This window comes from Entelurus aequoreus, linkage group LG17 (assembly GCF_033978785.1).
Source record: "Entelurus aequoreus isolate RoL-2023_Sb linkage group LG17, RoL_Eaeq_v1.1, whole genome shotgun sequence".
Taxonomy (NCBI): domain Eukaryota; kingdom Metazoa; phylum Chordata; class Actinopteri; order Syngnathiformes; family Syngnathidae; genus Entelurus; species Entelurus aequoreus.
This window is the reverse complement of record NC_084747.1, coordinates 17,692,766-17,712,111: the sequence shown is the minus strand read 5'-3', so window position 1 is coordinate 17,712,111 and position 19,346 is coordinate 17,692,766. Positions and strand designations below refer to the sequence as shown.

The 19,346-nt window shown below is 38.1% G+C and overlaps 1 protein-coding gene across 1 annotated transcript in view; it reads left to right on the top strand.

Annotated features, from left to right (window-relative positions):
* adamts3 (ADAM metallopeptidase with thrombospondin type 1 motif, 3) overlaps positions 1–19,346 on the top strand; it is a 452,399-nt gene that overhangs the window by 340,135 nt on the left and 92,918 nt on the right. Inside the window, exons 9-13 of the mRNA XM_062024353.1 lie at positions 6,385–6,498; positions 9,578–9,723; positions 15,159–15,334; positions 17,794–17,927; positions 18,166–18,289. Of these exons, the coding sequence (XP_061880337.1) occupies positions 6,385–6,498; positions 9,578–9,723; positions 15,159–15,334; positions 17,794–17,927; positions 18,166–18,289 (694 nt within the window). The remainder of the gene's footprint in view (positions 1–6,384; positions 6,499–9,577; positions 9,724–15,158; positions 15,335–17,793; positions 17,928–18,165; positions 18,290–19,346) is intronic.

Sequence of the window (19,346 nt, the reverse complement as noted above, 5' to 3'; positions counted from 1 at the left end):
CGTGAGAACTGGTTTTGAATTGAGAATAGTGTTAATTCCAGAATCAATCCTGAATCGTCTCCCAGGAATCAGAATCGGATCAAATCGTTAGGTGCCCAAATATTCACACCCCTAATTATTATTATTATTACCTACTGTATTACTATTAATTGTACTATGGGTGTCTCACGCGTATATTAATATCGGATATCGGTAAAAATATCAGTGAAAAAACAAGTATTAGATTATACCGGCTTGCATCTAAACTTTCAAATGCAATACAACACAAAATAAGTTTCCTGAACTGAACAATATTTCAGTGTAAAACAGCTCATTTGTCAATATAAACACGTATCAAACAATTATAGTTGCATATTACTTACACATCTAAAGTCTCCAAGACTGAAGCATAATAGAAAGTATCCAGTAACAAACGTGTTCGCAGCACGAGCTTAACATAATAAATAATTGTGGTTACTCTGCCCCCCCAAAAAAACCCACAATTACCATTCCACTTCAACCTAAAGAAAGCATAAGTCATTTCCAGATGTTTAATAACAAATAGTTGTTTGTTTTGTTCTCTGTTTGTCTAATTTTACTTGATCAAGCCTTTTTATAACATTCCACACTACAAAATAACACAAGTATCTATTAGGGTTGTTCGGTATAACGGTACTAATGAAGTACCGCCAAATGTGGCGATTAGTATTACCACTTTTGCTTCAAACTTGGGTAAACATTTAAATAATAAGCATTCAGATCTGCACAAGGAGTTATAAAAAGTGACAGGTAATAATGTAGTTGTTACACCTGTCCTGCTGTTCGGTCCGGTGCAGACTGTAGTCGAGGAGCACAGGGAAGATGTTCCCTTCAGGGTCGATGCCATTTCAATGTCTTTGAATTTACATTTTAACCTTGTAAAATTGTTCTTTGACTGTGAGTGTTTAATGTAGTGTAAGATTTTCTGTTAAAATCAAGCCAATATTGGCATTTTTTGTAGTATTGAAAAGTATCGATTAACATTTTGGTATTGGTACCGCTACTAAATTATTGGTATCGGGACAAATCTAGTATCTATGATTCGGCCTGCTATTGTATCAGATCAATATCGGTATCAGACAATAGTCAAGGCTCCAGACATGAAAAAGTTGTTTTGCAACACCCCTAAATGTCACTATTATTTACTGTTACCGTCAATGATGGTTCGCTTCCTGTTACGCTTGTATGACAGCTCAATAGCAAGATCATCCTGACTCCAGACCGTTATCCGGATCAGCCTCAAAATGTAACCATGTGTTCCTTATCCCATTTTGGACGTTTCATAAAAAACTGCCCAATTCTTTTTGAGTTATTTTGCTAACTAATGGACCAACGGGCGGACAGACAGGAGAATGGCACTGTTTCGATGCCAGGCCTCATGTCGCAGGTGATCAATATTTTATAATGGCACTAGTTTTGCAAATTAAAATAGATAATTTAATTTAATTTAGATTCATTTAATTTAATTAAAAACTAATTAAATGATATTCCATTACATATAATTAAATTAAATTACAAAATAAATTAAAATAAATTAAAATACATTACAAATAAATACAAATAAAATTAAAAAAAATAATTAAAATAAATTAAAATACATTGAAAATAAATTACAATAAATCGAAATAAATTGAAATAAATTTAAATAAATTAAAAATAAATTGCAAATAAATGGAAAATAAATTAAAAATAAATTCGAATAAATTAAAAATAAATTAAAAAAATAAATCAAAATAAATATAAATAGATTAAAATACATAAAATAAAATACAATTAAATTAAATCATACATTTGTCAATATAGTTTGGACTTTAGGGCGGTATACTTCGGTTGACAGAGTGGCCGTGCCAGCAACTTGAGGGTTCCAGGTTCGATCCCCGCTTCCGCCATCCTAGTCACTGCCGTTGTGTCCTTGGGCAAGACACTTTACCCACCTGCTCCCAGTGCCACCCACACTGGTTTAAATGTAACTCAGATATTGGGTTTCACTATGTAAAAGTGCTTTGAGTAGAGAAAAGTGCTATATAAATATAATTAACTTCACTATTTCCTCTACCAGTTCAGGCTCACAGCTGTGCTGGAGCCCACACAAGTAAATTTGAAATGAGACCAAGTGGTTTCTCTTTGGAAAATAAGATTATAACTTTGAACCAGACATGCAATTAGACCAAAGAATACATGTCAATATGACCCACATTCTTTAGGTCTGTGTTTCATTTTCGGCTTGGGAAAACTTCCACAATGGGTGTTTGTTGTTTCCTATTCGCTTCCTGGCTTGAACAAAGGGAGCGGCCTCCTTCTCCTCTTGTCGTCGCTCTCCTCTTCATTTCCTCAGAGAGTCTGAGGAAATTGACAGTGTACCAGCATACATTTATTAAGGACAAGTGTGTGTGTGTGTGTGCGCGTGTGTGTGTGTGAGGGGTTCCTTTCCAATGAAATTGTTGCTGAGGGATTTGGCGGCCGACGGCGAAGAGAAGCGCCACAAATCTCGCGAATCCCCCAAAAGCCAGAAGAGCGAGTGGAAGTTTCCAGCAGCGTGTCTTACTTAGTTAACCTGCTGCATAAAATGCAAATGTGAATTGTTTTGTGTAAAAACGCCTTCTGGCAGCATCCTCCTAACAAGATGAGCTTCTTCTGCCCATGAAAAATAAGAATGCAATTAATGTGTGTCGGTGTCAAACTGCCAATGTTTTAAAGGGGTCCTTGTCAGGTTCAAACACCAAACTATCTATTAAACAAGACAAGAAGCAAGGCATCAGGCAGAGACAGAGTTAAATTTTGCTCATGAGGAGAAACGTTTGGGGCTGCACACAGTTCCAGTCTCCCACCACGCTCTAAGGTACAGCCCCCGCGCTCTTCTATTTATTCAGTCGTTCCCTAGTTAACATCACTGAGGCTGCCTCTAAAGGGAGTGGTTACACATATCATGCGAGCAGCTCAGCACGCACAATACGTGATTATTCAGAACGGAATGTGCTGGAGGCCTTGTGATTTCGCCTTGTCTCTGCTTGGTCTGTGTGCTGTCGTCTCATCTTCGTTGAGGTACTTGAAGTCCGTCCTTGGCTGTTTAGCAGGCAGGGTCTGGGAAACAGAAACTGCTGCTGCGAGGCAACTAGCAGTGGAAGATAACAAGTTGTGTGCCTTTGCACGGATAGAAAAGTACAACTTGAGCACAATAGATAATAACTATAGCAACGGCCTTTAAGCATAAGAGTTGTGTGATAACTTATACATAAATATTCTAACAGCCCTATGATGATTTTTCTTAACTACATTTAAAACACTTCACTGTAAAAAAAAATTCTGTTAAAAAACGTAAGTAAAGTAAAGTAAAGCATTGTAAACCAAATAATGATCAAAAATACTATAATTACAGAAATGTTCATGAAACGTTTTACGGAAAAATATCGTAATATTACATGAATTTGAAAGTAATTTAAGAAAACAGAAAATGCTATGTATAATTAATTTGGTATTTTTCTGTAAAAAAAAATAGAAATATACATAGTTTGTCATTACTGGCATATTACTTAAAATAACAGGCGGATTGTTTATTTACAGATAATGTCTTCAATTCTACAGTTTTATAAACTATTTTAAAAAAAATAGAAAAAATACAGTACAAATTTAGAGTAAATTAACCATAAAAATAGGATTTTTTTTTTACAGTGTTCCTTATGGTCTAATTACATAATGGTGCATGTTTGGTCAACATTTTGCATGGATTATGTTTTACAAGCTCCTCTCAGACCGTCTCTTCAGGACGCACCATTTCGTGGAAGGTCTGCCGTGTCTTCTCCCCGTCAGCCTCGTTTTTTAGCACTTCCGTAGCGAGTCTACTGACATAGATAACTTCGAACTTTACGCTACTTTGTCTTGGAAATGGCAACAGCGGAGGATGCGTGTGCACGTACGAGCCAGTCTGCCCCACAACAAGAGGATAGAGAAAAATTGATAACTTACTGACTAAAATGTAGGACTAAAACTGAATAAAAATGGCGGTCTCGTGCAAAACTTTTCGACGAGCCTAAGTAAAACGGTAACCCAAGAAAATTGGGCATACATGCACGCACCCGCCCCTTCCCAAACCAACGCCTTCACCACCGCTTGTTTGCTCCAACTCCCCCTCCCTCTGTTGTGAGTTTGTTGTGACTACATGTAACGTGTTTATGTGTGCATTGCAAATGAGTTTTTTTCCCTTGGACTCAATCTGGACCGCCTCCTGTGGGTCCAGCCTTTGACTGATATTTTTTTACTCTTCCCCCCCTTTCCCAATATCACCTTTTTCCCACCTTTTTTAAGGAGCGCCATAAAAATGGCTGCTCCGTCGGCGGTCTCGTCTTGTCTCCCTGTAACGTATACGTCTGCTCTTAGTGGGACTGTGCCGAAAATGTACTTTTCAGTTCTCATGTGTCTTGTGCATGTTAAGAATTGACAATAAATCATCTTGAATCTTGAATCTTGAATTTATTGGTGCAAAAACTAACAAGAAAAGGTAGCATTTGAGCTTTAAATATCGCAGTTTCTCCGTCAGCTATTCCTGCCTGCTGCCTTCTTACTTTTACTGTACTCGTTAAAGGCCTACTGAAAGCCACTACTACCGACCACGCAGTCTGATAGTTTATATATCAATGATGAAATCTTAACATTGCAACACATGCCAATACGGCCGGGTTAACTTATAAAGTGCAATTTTAAATTTCCCGCTAAACTTCCGGTTCAAAATGCCTTTGGATGATGACGTATGCGCGTGACGTAGCCAGTGAAACAGGAGTATCGGTAGCCTATTGAATCCAATACAAAAAGCTCTGTTTTCATCTCAAAATTCCACAGTATTCTGGACATCTGTGTTGGTGAATCTTTTGCAATTTGTTTAATGAACAATGGAGACTGCAAAGAAGAAAGTTGTAGGTGGGATCGGTGTATTAGCGGCTGGCTGTAGCAACACAACAAGGAGGACTTACTTGAATAGCAGACGCGCTAGCCAACGCTAGCCGCCAACCGCATCTGTGATCGGGTGAAGTCCTTCGTCGCGCCGTCAATCGTTGGAACGCAGGTGAGCACGGGTGTTGATGAGCAGATGAGGGCTGGCTGGCGTAGGTGGAGCGCTAATGTTTTATCATAGCTCTGTGAGGTCCGGTTGCTAAGTTGCTAAGTTAGCTTCAGCGTCGTTAGCAACAGCATTGTTAAGCTTTGCCAGGCTGAGAATTATTAACCGTGTAGTTACATGTACATGGTTTAATAGTATTGTTGATCTTCTGTCTATCCTTCCAGTCGGGGATTTATTTATTTTGTTTTTATCTGCATTTGAGCCAGATGCTATCACGTTAGCTCAGTAGCTAAAGAGCTTCGTCGATGTATTGTCGTGGAGATAAAAGTCACTGTGAATGTCCATTTCGCGTTCTCGACTCTCATTTTCAAGAGGATATAGTATCCGAGGTGGTTTAAAATATAAATCTGCGATCCACAATAGAAAAAGGAGGAAGTGTGGAATCCAATGAACACTTGTACCTAAGTTACGGTCAGAGCGAAAAAAGATACGTCCTGCACTGCACTGTAGTCCTTCACTCTCACTTTCCTCATCCACGAATCTTTCATCCTCGCTCAAATTAATGGGGCAATCGTCGCTTTCTCGGTCCGAATCTCTTTCGCTGCATTGTAAACAATGGGAAAATGTGAGGAGTCCTTCCTCCGGTGACGTCACGCTACTTCCGGTATAGGCAAGGCTTTTTTTTGTCAGCGACCAAAAGTTGCGAACTTTATCGTCGATGTTCTCTACTAAATCCTTTCAGCAAAAATATGGCAATATCGCGAAATGATCAAGTATGACACATAGAATGGATCTGCTATCCCCGTTTGAATAAAAAAAAATTAATTTCAGTAGGCCTTTAATGATAAAGATTGTTTACTCCCAATAAGGGCCTACTTCAGTGGCAATTTGAGCGCCAAACATGCACGGTCGGTCTCTCTTTGGCTCACGTAATTGCGCATTTGTGGAGGCGCGCGCCACGCCGTTTCGCTATCTTATCATTGGCTACCTTATTGTGGAGCTGGATAAAGAGCTCCACAGGATTTACACTCTGCACTATAAAGCTCTCGAGTGCCAGCTCCAACATGCGGAGTGTTTTCTTTCCACTTACTTCAGGATGTCTGACGGACATCTTCCAACCCTCTTATACTTGGAGGTTCCTAATGAGATTTTTTCACCAGGGAAAGCCTTTCAAATCCACATCACACATGTGGACGACTACTGCATGTGCGCCCCCGTCCATTAGGCTTTATTCATAAACTCCACTTGCACCTGCTCGCAAGCCTCAATTAATGTTGTTTTTCTCTGGCTGTCCTTTTTATAATTTTCTCTTTCAGTTCCGTACATTCGACCCATGCAAGCAGCTTTGGTGCAGTCACCCGGACAACCCTTACTTCTGCAAGACCAAGAAGGGCCCGCCGCTCGACGGGACAGAATGTGCACCTGGGAAAGTAAGTAGGTGCCGCGCTACATGATTGAACATCAAGTTGATTAAAGCTGGTATTTTTAACAAGGATAGTTGCACATCACCACGCTGGACGATGGAGTTTCTTTCAAGTACAGATCCAACCATTTACTGAACATATGGTGTCCCTCAAGGCTCCGCACTCGGTCCCCTTCTGTTCATTTTGATTCACTCCCAAACACGAACTCTGCTTTTTTTCGTACATCTTCGTACTTGCTACATCGCGCTTCAAATATTGCGGCTTCACCAAATCGTAGATTTATATTTATTATTAGGGTCCGCCTGTACCCTGTTTAAAGGACTCCCACAGGGAGTCCTTTATACAGGTACAAAGGAACCTATTGAAATTGTAAGGTTTTATTCTTTCTTTATTCTTCCGCAGCTTTGCGCACTACTTTGCCCCCCTTAACATGCTTCAAAACTCACCAAATTTGACACACACATAGAAAAACTGTGACAGCACACTTTAGTAAACAAACCAAACCCTAAAAATCAAAACTGCGCTCTAGCGCCCCCTAGGAAAAAAACAAAAACAAACTGCCTGTAACTCCCACTAGGAAGGTCGTAGAGACATGAAACAAAAACCTGTATGTAGGTCTACAATTCATAATTTCACATCTTCGGGCAGAAACCAACAGGAAGTTGGCAATTTCCCCTTCAACACAAAAAATGACTAAAAACACTCATTTTTGCCTCTTTGAGCTGTAATTTGACCCTCTTAAAATACTTCAAAACTCACCAAACTTCTCACACACATCGGGACTGGTGGAAATTGCCATCTAAAAAAAAAAAAACGAACCCCAAAACTCAAAATTACGCTCTAGCGCAATTTCTGAATAAAACAGAGACAAAACTGCTCCTCAGAGGAAAACTCAGACAAAACTGCTTGTAACTTCCGGTAGGAACGTCTTAGAGACATGAAACAAATATCTCTATGTAGGTCTCACTTAGACCTACATTTCATCGATTGACATCCTTCAGCAAAAATCAACAGGAAGTTTGCAATCCCTCCTTCAAAACAAAATTTTTGTTAAAACCGGTCACCAAACATCAAACATTATCTCCTCTGAGCGCGTTTGTCGTTTCGGCTTCAAACTACTACAGGAGAGAGATTGAACCCTTCTGATTAAAAATTGATGACGGCGTTGTGATTCGTGCTACCGTTTTGATTTTACGAGCCTTCAAAGACCCGCAGCACTAAAGCTGCTCCGCTGCTGTGATTTTACGCGCCTTCAAAGAAAACAACCACTGTTGCCGCAACAACTAGGAAAAAAACACAGACACGACTTCCTCTAACTCCCAGTACGAATATCGTAGAGACACGAAACAAAAACCTCTATGTAGGTCTCACTCAGGACTACCACTGGACAAAAGTATTGGGACACCTAGGACTAGCACCAGCCAAAATGCGGACTCGACCAACGCTGCTTGCAGCTTTAATTTATTTAGATATTTGTTTTTTAAACATTCTACATGTTTTTGGCCTAAATTGAGTGTTTAATTTAGTTTGATTAATGTACAGTCATGGTCAAAAGTTTACCTACACTTGTTTTTTGACTGATTGAGACTTTTATTAGTAGATTGCACAGTACAGTACATATTCCGTACAATTGACCACTAAATGGTAACACAACCGAATAAGTTTTTCAACGTGTATTAATTAATTCATGGTATAAATATATACTATCAGCATAATACAGTCATCACACAAGTTAATCATCAGAGTATATACATTCATACTTGCCAACCCTCCCGTTTTTAGCGACAAACTCCCGGTATTCAGCCGGAGCTGGAGGCCACGCCCCCTCCAGCTCAATGCGGACCTGAGACTGAGTGGGGACAGCCTGTTCTCACGTCCGCTTTCCCACAATATAAACAGCTTGCCTAACGAATTCAAACGAATGGAAACAGGAATTTCAGTTCATCCAGGACAGTTCGATGGGGAAGGTGTATGTTGCCTGTAAATATGTAGAACAGACTTCTCCATTGAACACGGTGGCCGAAATGATATACTCATCATGAACGGAGAAGTTAAACAGGACAATACTGCCAAATAATGGATAGCCACCGGAACACTGAAATTCAAGTATTTATTTTATGTAAATAAAATAAATATATATATATATATATATATATATATATATATATATATATATATATATATATATATATATATATATATATATATATATATATATATAGCTAGAATTCACTGAAAGTCAAGTATTTCATACATATATATATATATATATATATATATATATATATATATATATATATATATATATATATATATATATATATATATATATATATATATATATATATATATATATATATATATATATATGTATATATATATATATATATATACACTACCGTTCAAAAGTTTGGGGTCACCCAAACAATTTTGTGGAATAGCCTTCATTTCTAAGAACAAGAATAGACTGTCAAGTTTCAGATGAAAGTTCTCTTTTTCTGGCCATTTTGAGCGTTTAATTGACCCCACAGATGTGATGCTCCAGAAACTCAATCTGCTCAAAGGAAGGTCAGTTTTGTAGCTTCTGTAACGAGCTAAACTGTTTTCAGATGTGTGAACATGATTGCACAAGGGTTTTCTAATAATCAATTAGCCTTCTGAGCCAATGAGCAAACACATTGTACCATTAGAACACTGGAGTGATAGTTGCTGGAAAAGGGCCTCTATACACCTATGTAGATATTGCACCAAAAACCAGACATTTGCAGCTAGAATAGTCATTTACCACATTAGCAATGTATAGAGTGTACTTCTTTAAAGTTAAGACTAGTTTAAAGTTATCTTCATTGAAAAATAAGGACATTTTAATGTGACCCCAAACTTTTGAACGGTAGTGTATATATATATATATATATATGAAATATATATGAAATACTCGAGTTGGTGAATTCTAGCTGTACATTTTGCCACTTTGTGTTAGGACTTTTTCAAAAATATTTCCTCTGAAGAGATTTGAGTGTGTTTTAAAACCAAATTCAGTGCTTGTGTGGCTATATGTGGTAACACTACTGCCTTTTTTGTCCAGTGGTGCTACAAAGGCCACTGCATGTGGAAAAATCCACACCAGCTCAAGCAAGATGGCGCCTGGGGCTCCTGGAACAAATACGGCTCCTGCTCGCGCTCCTGTGGCACCGGAGTACGCATCCGGACGCGGCAGTGCAACAACCCGGTGTAAGTTGTCAGCGTACGCCGCTGTTATTTTTCTTATTAGTTTCTTTTTTCCTATCTGGTCGTTAATTGTGCTCACGTAACACGTATACTCGTTAATTAGCCGCTTCAGAAGGTTTTCTTTCACGCGGCATGTCTCAGCATAAACACGGCAAACGTTTGCTACAAATCACAACTCTGAGCCGAGCGGGGGTTCGACGGGCGTGAAAACATTAATTGGAGCTTTTTTGTGGCAAACAATGGTCCAAATCAGCTCACGTTCCTAATCAGTCATTATTGTCCTCAAAGCCCGGAACTGCAATATTCTACTTTCTTTTTTTTTCTTTTTTTTTTTTTTTTTCTTTTTTTTTTTATTGACATCCAGCATCAGACATTCCTATCCATTACATCGTATTCGCATGAATCATATATCTATTGTCTGCCCTAAATGTCGAAAGATTTTTGTTCATATCCCATCCATACCACCCACCCCCCCCTCAAAAAAAGAAAGAAACAACAACAAAAAACAAAGTAATATCTACAAATACATCGATTAAATAAACAAAACAAAACAAAAAAAAACAACAGCAAAAAAAAGGAAATAATACATTAATAGTAATAATAAATAAAATAAAATATAAACAGATACATACAGTATATATATATATATATATATATATATATATATATATATATATATATATATATATATATATATATATATATATATATACATATATAAACATATATATACATACCTACATATACACATATAGGGATATAGGATTGTTTTCTTTTTTTTTTGCAGTATAATCACTAATTAAAAAAATTTAAGTCAAGTTTATGGGGCGTGACATAGTTTACTCAATTTTCCCAGTATGAAGTAAATTTCTCCAATTTATAATTAATAAAGGCAGTTATCTTCTCCATTTTATATATGTCCATTGTTGTTTCCATCCATTGCTTCAAATTTGGGCTCTCCTGGGATATCCATTTCTGAGTAATGGTCTTTTTACAAGCCACCAGTAGGATATTCATTAAGTGTTTATCTTTCTTCAGCCAGTCCTGGGGTACATGTCCAAAAAACACAGTTTTACTTTCGAGGGGTATTTCACGTTTGAAAATATCCTGTAGAGCTTGGTGTATCTCTGGAACCGCAATATTCTACTTTCTCAACAATGGCACCGCTCTGCTTTTAGTTTTACTTCATTAAACACAGTACAAAGTACTTTGTCACGGTTTGGTTGCGGCTTACTGAGCGGTTCGTTCCCCCGGGGAGCAAACGGATGACTCCGGACAGGACGTGCAGGTAGGAACATGATTTTAATCTTGAAACAAGACTCAAAGAGGTACAAAACAGAAAACAACCCGACGGTTACAAGGTGTCGATCGCACTTGAAGCTAAGTACTTAGCATGGGCTAGGAGGCAAGCAAAACTTAGCACTGGAATCATGAACTAGAAAACTTACTAGCTGTGGCATGAACAAACAAATCTTACGTGACAGTAGCCTGACATTGATTCAACGTTGTTAAAAAGCATGTTGTTTCAACGTTGTATTTGTCTTGTAAAATATTGGTTGGAAAATGACCAATTTCAATGGTCAAATCAACGTCAGAACCCAACATTGATTCAACGTTGTCAAAAAGCATGTTGTTTCAATATTGCATTTGTGTTGTAGAGTTTTGGTTGGAAAATTACCAAATTTCAATTGTCAAATCAACGCTAGAACCTGACATTGATTCAACATTGTTAAAAAGTATGTTGTTTTAATGTGGTATTTGTGTTGTAAAATGTTGGTTGGAAAATGACCACATTTCAATGGTCAAATCAACGTCAGAACCCAACATTGATTAAACGTTGTCAAAAAGGATGTTGTTTCAACGTTGTATTTTTCTTGTAAAATATTGGTTGGAAAATGACCAAAATGCAATGGTCAAAAAGTATGTTGTTTCAACGTTGTATTTGTGTTGTAAAATGTTGTTTGGAAAATGACCAAATTTCAATGGTCAAATCAACGTCAGAACCCAACATTGATTAAACGTTGTCAAAAAGGATGTTGTTTCAACGTTGTATTTTCTTGTAAAATATTGGTTGGAAAATGACCAAAATGCAATGGTCAAAAAGTATGTTGTTTCAACGTTGTATTTGTCTTGTAAAATATTGGTTGGAAAATGACCAATTTCAATGGTCAAATCAACGTCAGAACCCAACATTGATTCAACGTTGTCAAAAAGCATGTTGTTTCAATATTGCATTTGTGTTGTAGAGTTTTGGTTGGAAAATTACCAAATTTCAATGGTCAAATAAACGTTAGAACCTGACATTGATTCAACGTTGTCAAAAAGCATATTGTTTCATTGTTGTATTTGTGTTGTAGAGTTTTGGTTGGAAAATGACCAAATTTCAATGGTCAAATCAACATCAGAACCCAACATTGATTAAACGTTGTCAAACAGGATGTTGTTCTACGTTGTATTTGTGTTGTAAAATGTTGGTTAGAAAATGACCACATTTCAATGGTCAAATCATCGTCAGAACTCAACATTGATTAAATGTTGTCAAAAAGTATCTTGTTTCAAGGTTGTATTTGTGTTGTAAAATGTTGGTTGGAAAATTACCAAATTTCAATGGTCAAATCATCGTCAGAACCCAACATTGATTCAACGTTGTCAAAAAGGATGTTGTTTCAACGTTGTATTTGTGTTGTAGAATATTGGTTGGAAAATGACCAAAATTCAATGGTCAACTCAACGTCACGACCTGTAATTGATTAGATGTCGTCAAAAAGGATGTTGTTTCAACGTTGTATTTGTGTTGTAAAATGTTGGCTGGAAAATTACCACATTTCAATGGTCAAATCAACGTCAGAACCCAACATTGATTCAACGTTGTCAAAAAGCATGTTGTTTCACGTTGTATTTGTGTTGTAAAATGTTGGTTGGAAAATTACCAAAATTCAATGGTCAAATAAACGTTAGAACCTGACATTGATTCAACGTCGTCAAAAAGCATATTATTTCAACGTTGTATTTGTGTTGTAGAGTTTTGGTTGGAAAATTACCAAATTTCAATGGTCAAATCAACATCAGAACCTGACATTGATTCAACATTGTTAAAAAGGATGTTGTTTTAATGTTGTATTTGTGTTGTAAAATGTTGGTTGGAAAATGACCAAATTTCAATGGTCAAATCAACATCAGAACCTGACATTGATTAAACGTTGTCAAAAAGGATGTTGTTTCAACGTTGTATTTGTCTTGTAAAATATTGGTTGGAAAATGACCTAAATTCAATGGTCAAAAAGTATGTTGTTTCAACATTGTATTTGTGTTGTAAAATGTTGGTTGGAAAATGACCAAATTTCAATGGTCAAATCAACGTCAGAACCCAACATTGATTAAACGTCGTCAAAAAGCATATTATTTCAACGTTGTATTTGTGTTGTAGAGTTTTGGTTGGAAAATGACCAAATTTCAATGGTCAAATCATTGTCAGAACCCAACATTGATTAAACGTCGTCAAAAAGGATGTTGTTTCAACGTTGTATTTGTGTTGTAAAATGTTGGTTGGGAATTTACCAAATTTCAATGGTCAAATCAATGTCAGAACCCAACATTGATTAAACGTTGTCAAAAAGGATGTTGTTTCAACGTTGTATTTGTGTTGTAAAATATTGGTTGGGAAATGACCAAATTTCAATGGTCAAATCAACGTCAGAACCCAACATTGATTAAACGTCGTCAAAAAAGATCTTGTTTCAATGTTGTATTTGTGTTGTAAAATGTTGGTTGGAAAATTACCAAATTTCAATGGTCAAAAAGTATGTTGTTTCAACGTTGTATTCGTCTTGTTAAATATTGGTTTGATAATTACCAAAATTCAATGGTCAAATCACAACCCAACATTGATTAAACGTCATCAAAAAGGATGTTGTTTCAACGCTGTATTTGTGTTGTAAAATGTTGGTTGAAAATCTACCAAATTTCAATAGTCAAATCAACGTCAGAACCCAACATTGATTAAACGTTGTCAAAAAGCATGTTGTTTCAACGTTGTATTTGTGTTGTAAAATGTTGGTTGGAAAATGACCAAAATTTAATGGTCAAATTAACGTCAGAACCCAACATTGATTAAACGTTGTCAAAAAGCATATTATTTCAACGTTGTATTTGTGTTGTAGAGTTTTGGTTGGAAAATGACCAAATTTCAATGGTCAAATCATTGTCAGAACCCAACATTGATTAAACGTCGTCAAAAAGGATGTTGTTTCAACGTTGTATTTGTGTTGTAAAATGTTGGTTAGAAAATGACCAAATTTCAATGGTCAAATCAACGTCACAACCTGACATTGAATAAACATAGCCAAAAAGTATGTTGTTTCAACGTTGTATTTGTGTTGTAAAATGTTGGTTGGAAATCTACCAAATTTCAATGGTCAAATCAACGTCAGAACCCAACATTAATTAAACGTTGTCAAAAAGCATGTTTCAACGTTGTATTTGTGTTGTAAAATGTTGGTTGGAAAATGACCAAAATTCAATGGTCAAATCATCGTCAGAACCCAACATTGATTAAATGTTGTCAAAAAGTATCTTGTTTCAACGTTGTATTTGTGTTGTAAAATATTGGTTGGAAAATGACCAAAATTCAATGGTCAAATCATCGTCAGAACCCAACATTGATTAAACGTCGTCAAAAAGGATGTTGTTTCAACGTTGTATTTGTGTTGTAAAATGTTGGTTGGAAAATGACCAAAATTTAATGGTCAAATTAACGTCAGAACCCAACATTGATTAAACGTTGTCAAAAAGCATATTATTTCAACGTTGTATTTGTGTTGTAGAGTTTTGGTTGGAAAATGACCAAATTTCAATGGTCAAATCAACGTCAGAACCCAACATTGATTAAACGTTGTCAAAAAGCATGTTGTTTCAACGCTGTATTTGTGTTGTAAAATGTTGGTTGGAAATCTACCAAATTTCAATGGTCAAATCAACGTCACAACCTGACATTGATTCAACTAATAATTAATGGGGAAATGTCAAGTTGTCAGAACAGCGGCTTTCGTTTGGAGCATTTAGTAGCAAAGGCAACACTTTAGGGATTCAAGTTTTGACAAGTGTTTGTGTGGAATGGAATGGAAGCCGATTCAATAAATTATGTTTTCTTACGAAACAAGATTGATTTAAAGGTTTCCGCCGGTGAAATCCACGGGAGCTGCCATGTCAATGTTCAATGGTCAATAATATGTGAAAGGATTTGCCTACCATCAAAGTCTTGAATGGAACAGAAAAGGTTTGCTTTTGTTAGCTTTCAATGGAAATTAAAAAGCCGCGCTCGCGCTTGACAGCTCGTCCGCCGCCGGCACGCGTAGGGCTTCTTTAAAGTGACAGCCGTTTGAAAGATAGCCCTCTCCAAGCGTTTGAAACTAACGCTTTTTGCCTTTGTCCTCCCCAAGTCCTTCCAACGGCGGGCAGGACTGCGCGGCGGTGAACTACGAGTATCAGCTGTGCAACACCCACGACTGCCCCAAGCACTTTGAAGACTTCCGAGCGCAGCAGTGTCAACTCCGCAACTCTCACTTTGAGCTCCACAACGCCAAACACCACTGGCTGCCTTACGAGCATCCGGACGGTGAGTCACAAAAGAGACATATTTGTGTTATAAAGAGCACTAATGTTCCAGGGTTTGACACTTTAATGCATTTTTTTTTTCTCCCCGTAACCTCAGGTAACTTTTTAAAAGCAGAGTGGTTCAAACTGTCATCTTTTTTCTCCCCACTTAAAACCAGTCAATCTCCTGGAACTACTTTAGCGGGAAATACGCCTACCAATGTGTTTTTGTCATCAGAGAATAACAATGCAAGTTTTCATTGTCCCATTTAAAGCAGAAAAACAGGCCCCAGAGCATAATACTACCACCACCATGCTTGACGGTAGGCATGGTGTTCCTGGGATCAAATGCCTCGCCTTTTCTCCTCCAAACATATAGCTGGGTATTGTGGCCAAACAGCTCCATTTTTGTTTCATCTGACCACAGAACTTTCCTCCAGAAGGTCTTATCTTTGTCCATGTGATGTCAGATGAAACAAAAATGGAGCTGTTTGGCCACATAAAAGGGATGCCTCTCCCTGTCCCAACACTGATAAGGCAAGAAGGCGGGGAGGCATTCACGTTCCAATGTCTAATACACTAAACAGACCTACAAACCCTGTTTCCATATGAGTTGGGAAATTGTGTTAGATGTAAATATAAACGGAATACAATGATTTGCAAATCATTTTCAACCCATATTCAGTTGAATATGCTACAAAGACAACATATTTGATGTTCAAACTGATAAACATTAACATTAATTAAATAATCCTTAACTTTAGAATTTGGTGCCAGCAACACGTGACAAAGAAGTTGGGAAAGGTGGCAATAAATACTGATAAAGTTGAGGAATGCTCATCAAACACTTATTTGGAACATCCCACAGGTGAACAGGCTAATTGGGAACAGGTGGGTGCCATGATTGGGTATAAAAGTAGATTCCATGAAATGCTCAGTCATTCACAAACAAGGATGGGGCGAGGGTCACCACTTTGTCAACAAATGCCTGAGCAAATTGTTGAACAGTTTAAGAAAAACCTTTCTCAACCAGCTATTGCAAGGAATTCAGGGATTTCACCATCTACGCTCCGTAATATCGTCAAAGGGTTCAGAGAATCTGGAGAAATCACTGCACGTAAGCAGCTATGCCCGTGACCTTCCATCCCTCAGGCTGTACTGCATCAACAAGCGACATCAGTGTGTAAAGGATATCACCACATGGGCTCAGGAACACTTCAGAAACCCACTGTCAGTAACTACAGTTGGTCACTACATCTGTAAGTGCAAGTCAAAACTATCCTATGCAAGGCGAAAACCGTTTATCAACAACACCCAGAAACGCCGTCGGCTTCGCTGGGCCTGAGCTCATCTAAGATGGACTGATACAAAGTGAAAAAGTGTTCTGTGGTCTGACGTGTCCACATTTCAAATTGTTTTTGGAAACTGTGGACGTCGTGTCCTCCGGACCAAAGAGGAAAAGAACCATCCGGATTGTTATAGGCGCAAAGTGTAAAAGCCAGCATGTGTGATGGTATGGGGGTGTATTAGTGCCCAAGACATGGGTAACTTACACATCTGTGAAGGCGCCATTAATGCTGAAAGGTACATACAGGTTTTGGAGCAACATATGTTGCCATCCAAGCAACGTTACCATGGACGCCCCTGCTTATTTCAGCAAGACAATGCCAAACCACGTGTTACATCAATGTGGCTTCATAGTAAAAGAGTGCGGGTACTAGACTGGCCTGCCTGTAGTCCAGACCTGTCTCCCATTGAAAATGTGTGGCGCATTATGAAGCCTAAAATAGCACAAGGGAGACCCCCGGACTGTTGAACAACTTAAGCTGTACATCAAGCAAGAATGGGAAAGAATTCCACCTGAGAAGCTTCAAAAATGTGTCTCCTCAGTTCCCAAACATTTACTGAGTGTTGTTAAAAGGAAAGGCCATGTAACACAGTGGTGAACATGCCCTTTCCCAACTACTTTGGCACGTGTTGCAGCCATGAAATTCTAAGTTAATTAGTATTTGCAAAAAATAAAATAAAGTTTATGAGTTTGAACATCAAATATCTTGTCTTTGTAGTGCATTCAATTGAATATGGGTTGAAAAGGATTTGAAAATCATTGTATTCCGTTTATATTTACATCTAACACAATTTCCCAACTCATATGGAAACGGGGCTTGTATGAAGACAAAGAGAAACTGGTAGAATATACAAAGGAAAAGTACTAGCTGCTCTAAACATGGCTATGAATAAAGAAATAACTCTTAAACATATTTGCATTCTCCACACTACCTTAGAGGTAAGGACATTTTGCTGCATGCTTTCAATGGGAAAAGTAGCACCATATTGGTTGAGTTTGTGAGGGGATCAAAAATGACTCTCTCAATTGGACATTTGTCATATTTCAGTCAAAGAAGTAGGACAAATATAGTTTTTGACATGTCATTTTAAAGAGTATGTTAAGGGGTTACTAATGTTGCCGTCGTCCTGCAGCTAACAAGAGATGCCACCTGTACTGCCAGTCGAAGGAGACGGGGGACGTGTCCTACATGAAACAACTGGTGCATGATGGGACGCGCTGCTCCTACAAGGACGCCTACAGCGTCTGCGTCCGCGGGGAGTGTGTGGTAAGGCCACGAGACCATGCCAATACCTGCAGATGATGTCATCTTTGTAATCAACATGTGTCCTCAAACAACTTGTGTTCCTCGTTTCCACACCTCCACCTCGTTTAGCTGTGGGACTTTTGATGCCCAGCCCATGATTATTGACTCTGCGATGGTTGAATGTTTGCTAATCTCTGCACTCTTGTGGGGTTGTTGTTGTTTTTTTTGGTTTTGTTTATGGTGTGGGCGGCGTCTTCAGAAAGTTGGCTGTGACAAAGAAATCGGCTCGAGCAAAGCGGAGGACAAATGCGGCGTCTGCGGCGGGGACAACTCCCACTGCCGCACCGTCAAAGGGACCTTCACCCGGACGCCTAAAAAAACCGGTAAGATATCCTGGTCGTTGTCAGAAAAAAAATTGGTTCTTTTACCTGAAGTGTGGAACCTCCAAAGTCCAACACGAGCTAAATTATTGTTAATTAAGTGTAGAGTAGGTGTGTAACTGTACATGTGTTTGTAGTAGGGTTGTTCCGATACTAATATTTTGGTACTGGTACCAAAATGTACCAAAAGGGGACCACAAAATTTTTTAATTTTAACCAAAAAAAATCTCATAATACACTACCGTTCAAAAGTTTGGGGTCACCCAAACAATTTTGTGGAATATCCTTTATTTCTAAGAACAAGAATAGACTGTCGCGTTTCAGATGAAAGTTCTCTTTTTCTGGCCATTTTGAGCGTTTAATTGACCCCACAAATGTGATGCTCCAGAAACTCAATCTGCTCAAAGGAAGGTCCGTTTTGTAGCTTCTGTAACGAGCTAAACTGTTTTCAGATGTGTGAACATGATTGCACAAGGGTTTTCTAATCACCAATTAGCCTTCTGAGCCAATGAGCAAACACATTGTACCATTAGAACACTGGAGTGATAGTTGCTGGAAATGGGCCTCTATACACCTGTGTAGATATTGCACCAAAAACCAGACATTTGCAGCTAGAATAGTCATTTACCACATTAGCAATGTATAGAGTGTATTTCTTTAAAGTTAAGACTAGTTTAAAGTTATCTTCATTGAAAAATAAGGACATTTTAATGTGAGCCCAAACTTTTGAACGGTAGTGTACGTTAAACATATGGTTCAAAGAATGGTAAATGGGTTATACTTGTATAGCGCTTTTCTACCTTCAAGGTACTCAAAGCGCTTTGACACTAGTGGTTAGAGTGTCCGCCCTGAGATCGGTAGGTCGTGAGTTCAAACCCCGGCCGAGTCATACCAAAGACTATAAAAATGGGACCCATTACCTCCCTGCTTGGCACTCAGCATCAAGGGTTGGAATTGGGGGTTAAATCACCAAAAATGATTCCCGGGCGCGGCCACTGTTGCTGCTCACTGCTCCCCTCACCTCCCAGGGGGTGATCAAGGGAATAATAATGCAGGGAAT